The sequence below is a fragment of the Papio anubis genome, chromosome 7 (assembly GCF_008728515.1).
Source record: "Papio anubis isolate 15944 chromosome 7, Panubis1.0, whole genome shotgun sequence".
NCBI lineage: Eukaryota > Metazoa > Chordata > Mammalia > Primates > Cercopithecidae > Papio > Papio anubis.
This window is the reverse complement of record NC_044982.1, coordinates 86,964,480-86,969,847: the sequence shown is the minus strand read 5'-3', so window position 1 is coordinate 86,969,847 and position 5,368 is coordinate 86,964,480. Positions and strand designations below refer to the sequence as shown.

At 34.9% G+C, this 5,368-nt stretch overlaps 1 protein-coding gene across 1 annotated transcript; it reads left to right on the top strand.

Annotated features, from left to right (window-relative positions):
• Positions 1 to 327: 327 nt before the first annotated feature.
• LOC101017735 (olfactory receptor 4F15) lies at positions 328 to 4,908 on the top strand. Its single transcript, XM_021940930.2, has one exon. It carries the CDS (start codon positions 2,083 to 2,085, stop codon positions 3,019 to 3,021), a length of 939 nt encoding a protein of 312 aa, XP_021796622.2. The 5' UTR covers positions 328 to 2,082; the 3' UTR covers positions 3,022 to 4,908.
• The last annotated feature ends 460 nt before the right edge of the window (positions 4,909 to 5,368 follow it).

Genomic DNA, 5,368 nt, shown 5'->3' with positions numbered 1-5,368 from the left:
TGACCCTTAGTATCTGTGGGGAATTTATTCCAGGACCGCCACTCTCCCCCGCCCCCACCCTTGGATAACAAAATCCTTGGATGCATAAGTTCCTCACATAAAATGGCATAGTATTTACATATAACCTAAATATATTCTTCTTCATACTTTAATCTCTAGGTTGCTTATAATATCTAATACAATGTAAATGCTATGCATTTAGTTGTTATACTGTATTGTTTTCTTCTTTTTTTTTAAATAAAAAAATTATGGTTACAGAGTAGGTACATATTTTTACTTTTTGTTATTTTTCATTTTACTTTATTTTTCCCAAATATGACTGATCTGAAGCTGATTAAATCTGAAGATGCAGAACCTGTGGATATGAAGAAATTACACCTTTTATTTGCCTCAGACTCCCTTCTTAAAGCTCCAAATGTTTCCTTATTCTAGAGTCCTTATTAGATTTGGTGACTAAATATATGTTTACCAGCGTTGTTTATGTTTTTACAGATTTGAGATCTCGTGTATTTTTATATGAAAACTCTCTAATAAGATGCAGTGTTTTAAAGTCTCCAAAAGGTCAGGGTTATCTATAGCCTGGAAATTTCACCTTGTATCATCTCAATGTCTCCAGAATCTACTACCCCTCATTGGCTCTACTTCTACCACCCTGATCTAAGCCAACATTATCTCTTGGATTTCTGCTGGTGATAAAAAATGTGTTTCTAGCCAATCTCTCTGCTTCTATCCTTGAGACTCTGAAGCATATTCACAATGCAACAGAGTAACCGTTTGATAATGTAAGCTAGATTTTGTTGTTTCTCTATTCAAAATCTAGTTGCTTGTTATCTCATTCAGAGTAATGACCAAAGTACTTACAATGGCTCATAAGGACCTACATGATCTGTGCACCTGTTACCTCTCAAACCTCATCTACTCTACCCTCCTTGCACACTCAGGCTCAGCCTTTCGGACCTCCTTGTAGTTCTTTGCACATGCCTAATGAGTTTACACCTTAGAGCTTTTGCTCTTGCTGTTATTTCTGCCTGAAACACTCTTTCCCCAAACACCCTCATGACTTGTTCATTCATCTTCTTAGATTTCTGCTCAGTCAACTCATCAGCAAGAATGTTATTGTCAATCCTGTTTTATAATAGCACTCCCCTTAGTGCCTTATACTTCTTCCTTGCTTACTCGTTATCCACAGTGAAATTATTATCGGACACCCTGTATATCTTTATTTATTTATTTGATTGTCTGACTCTTTCTGTCAAAATGTAAATCTATGAGGACAGGGACTTTTACCTATTTTGTTCTTAGCTGTATTCCTAGTGCTTAGTTCCTGTCTCATAATACAAGAAATTATTAGGTAAGAACTACTTCAGCGTAATCATTTATTTATTCATTCAAAAAGTTTTAAAATCACCTAGTATTTCAAGACATTGTATGGGCAAACTATGGAAATAAAAAATTAATGGAGTGATGATTTATATCCTTGAGCAGTTTATAATCATATAGGGGAATAGACATGTGACCAATGGGTATAGAAACTAAATTGGGGTATATTGGTGGGTCCTAAGGAAGGCTTGATAAATGAGGTGCTATTTGATCTGGATATTAAAGAATAAATAATATTTTGAGAAGTGTAAAATAGGGAAAGAAAATTTCTGGCTTGAACAAAGAAATCTGAGTCACAAGATCTTAAAAGTCTATGTCACAGAATAGCCCTCTTTGTCCGTCTAGTATACATCATTACTTATTACTCCTCCAGGGAAAAGGTGGTGAATATTGATTTTACTGATATAGCAGTTTAACATCAAATGCTCTTTCTTTGTGATTTCCTCAGGTAAACACGGGTACCAATCTACCAGACTATTTTACCGTCCCTTAAATTAGCAAGCTCATGTGGCAGCTTAGTTACTGTCACATGTAACTGCAGCAGTATTGGCCAAAAGAATGTCATTTGTTATCCATGAGGTGCTCAGGTAATATTTGACTTTCATGGTTATATACTTTTTCATAGAGGCTGTTAATATAATACTATTAATTAGAATTTTCTCATTTTTTTTCTCTTTAGGTAAATGAGAGTGAACTTATCAAATGAACAGCGACAAGCACTCTGTGGTGTCTGAATTTGTGTTGCTGGGACTCTCCAATTCTTGGGAGATTCAGATTTTTCTTTTTTTCTTTTCTTGTCTTTTCTATGTGTCCGGTGTGATGGCAAACCTCATTGTAGTGGTCACCATAACCTCTGACCCTTACTTGCACTCCCCCTTGTATATTTTGCTGGCCAACCTCTCCATCACTGATCTGATATTTTGCTCCATTGCGGCACCCAAGATGATCTGTGATATTTTCAGGAAACAGAAAGTCATTTCCTTTGGGGGCTGTGTAGCTCAGATCTTCTTTAGCCATGCTGTTGGGGGCACTGAGATGGTGCTGCTCATAGCCATGGCCTTTGACAGATATGTTGCCATATGTAAGCCCCTTCACTACCTGACCATCATGAATCCAAGAATGTGCATTTTGATTCTAGTGGCTGCCTGGGCCATTGGTCTCATTCACTCATTGGTCCAATTGGCTTTTGTAGTAAACTTGCCCTTCTGTGGCCCTAATGTTTTGGACAGCTTTTACTGTGACATACCTCAGCTCATCAAACTTGCTTGCACAAATACCTATAAACTGGAGTTCATGGTTACTGCTAATAGTGGGTTCATTTCCTTGAGTGCTTTCTTCTTGCTCATCCTCTCTTACATCTTCATTCTGGTCACTCTTCAGAAACACTCCTCAGGAGGCTCATCCAAGGCTCTCTCTACTCTCTCAGCTCATATTACTGTTGTGGTTTTATTCTTTGGTCCACTGATTTTTTTCTATGTATGGCCCTCTCCTCCAACACATCTGGATAAATTTCTAGCCATATTTGATCTAATTTTCACTCCTTTTCTGAATCCAATCATCTACACATTCAGGAACAGGGAAATGAAGATTGCGATAAGGAGAGTGTTCGGTCAATTTATGGGTTTTAGAAAAACTACTTAAGTGGCTTTATTAAAACACAGAATTTCCAAGTGACTATTGAAAGTCCACAGTAGGCAGTCCTCATAAGAAGAGACTTTCTGCTGTGCATCACTTTGTGTTCTCACAGACCTTCATTGCCCATATGGAGGGTCTATTTTGTTCCCACTGAAGAATGAGTGATGTTTGTCCTCGAAGAGAAAGAGACTTTATACATAATATATAGAAATCAAAGATTATATTCACTCCTAAGTTTTAGTTCCCAAATAATCATGTCATGTCGTTAATAATATTCACATGGATTAAATAATGGTGTAAATAAGTTTGTTTCTCAGAATAACTGTATTGCTGTTTTCAAGCTGTCCTGCCCTCTAATTGGAATATTTGTTAACATCATGCTTTATTATCTGTGTACATCTCATATCTCCATTTTTATTTGTTCTGCCTTGTAATCTCAGTCTTCTGATTATTTGTTCTGCCTTGTAATCTCAGTCTTCTGATTATTTGTTCTGCCTTGTTATCTCAGTTTTTTGGTTATGAGCAAACAGTAGTGAACATCTTTAGGATTTGTGGTCATGTACACATTTTAAGCCACAGATCTTGCTTTTGTGCTTTGTTCCATAAGTTGAAGAATGTTTTTTACTTTATTTTCAGTCAGGTAGATCAGGTGTTGGCAAACTTGTTCTGTAAAGGGCCAGATTAGAAATAGTTTTTGCTCCGTGGGCTATGTGGCCTCTGTTGTAACCACTTAATTCTGTTGTAACATGGAAATAACCATAAACAACATATAGATGAATAGGCATGGCTGAGTTCCAATAAAACTTCTCAAAAACAAGGGGCAGGCCAGATTTGATCCAATGGCTATAGTTTGCCAACTCTAGAAGTAAATTTTGTCCAATGAGTTCCAGTAAAACTTTACAAAAACAGGAGGCAGGCCAGATTTGACCCATTGGCTATAGTTTGCCAACTCCAGAAGTAAATTTTGTCCAACATACAGATTTGCCTACTTCCTCAAATATCACAGTGTTTGTCTTATAACAAGAGTATAAAATGAAAGACAGTATAGTACAGCACAAAATTTGTGTTTAAAATCTATAAATTCTGGTCCCAATAGCATCAACTCACTTACTGTGTAATCTTACCTAAATCATTTAACACTTCCAAAATTCAAAGGTGGCAAATAGAACTCACAGGTTTATGAGGACGATTAAATAAGAATATATTTGAAAAGGTTTTATCAGTTTAAAAGCTAGCCTAGTTTTCTTTCCTGGACTATAACTATTTGCTTGCACACTATCAACTTACAAATAAAATCGATTTTATCTTCTAATTTATCCATCACACATTAAAGTTACCTTCCACATTATATGCTTTCTGTCCTATACACTCACAAAAGTATCTTGTGATGTATCTCCATGATCTTGTGTTTTCATTGCATTCTGATGTGTACTTTCATTGATTTATGTCACCTGTAGAACTGAATATTTAATAGTTTACTATCTTCTTTAGGTCATTGGTTAAAAAAAAGGCTAACATTTACAGAGTACATACTATATGTTAGGCACTCATAATTAACTCATTTAATCCTCACAGTAGTCCTTGAGATAGACACTTTTATCATCCTCATTGTACAATTTGAGAGATGGAGAAACAGATGGGTCAAGTAATTTGTTTAATGTAAGTGGTAGGTTTAGATTTAAACCAGACAGTAAGGCTCCAGAGGCTGACTTCTTAATTGTTGTGTGATTTTTCTTCTCATCAAATTGGTTTAATATGGATCTCTGGGGAATTTTAGCTGATATCTCTTCATGTAAGGCCACTTTTTCTATACCTTTCTCTGTTGCCTGTATTTATATCAATTCCATGTGGATGGTAAAATAATTTTAAATTAAATGAATTATGAACCCACCATGGAATTATGTACATACAGTTTAACTATTATATAATAATATTTAATATCAGAGTTGCTAAAGATAGATTAATAAGTAAAAAGAGAAGTAATAAAACAAGATTTGAAATTTTATTTATTTTTTAATTAATTTGTGTATGTACACCAAAATGTTAATAGTGATATTTCTCCGGGGTAAGGATATAGATGGTTTTTACTCTTGTCTCATACTTACCTATAAATTTTATTTTTGCATTTTTTTTATTGAAAAATAAAAATTTTATATGTTGTGTATAACGTTTTAAAATGTGTATACACGTGTGGAATGCTAAATTGAGCTAATTAACATGCGTTACTTCATATACTTTACATTTTTTTGTGGTGAGAACACAATATCTATACTAGCAATTTACAAGAATATAATACAGTGTTAACTATAGTCACCGTGTTGTACAAAAGATCTCTTGAACTTACTCCTCTTAA

Bases quoted from the DNA above. Each gene is read 5' to 3' on its own strand.
- LOC101017735 (XM_021940930.2), top strand. From the start codon at position 2,083: ATGAACAGCGACAAGCACTCTGTGGTGTCTGAATTTGTGTTGCTGGGA.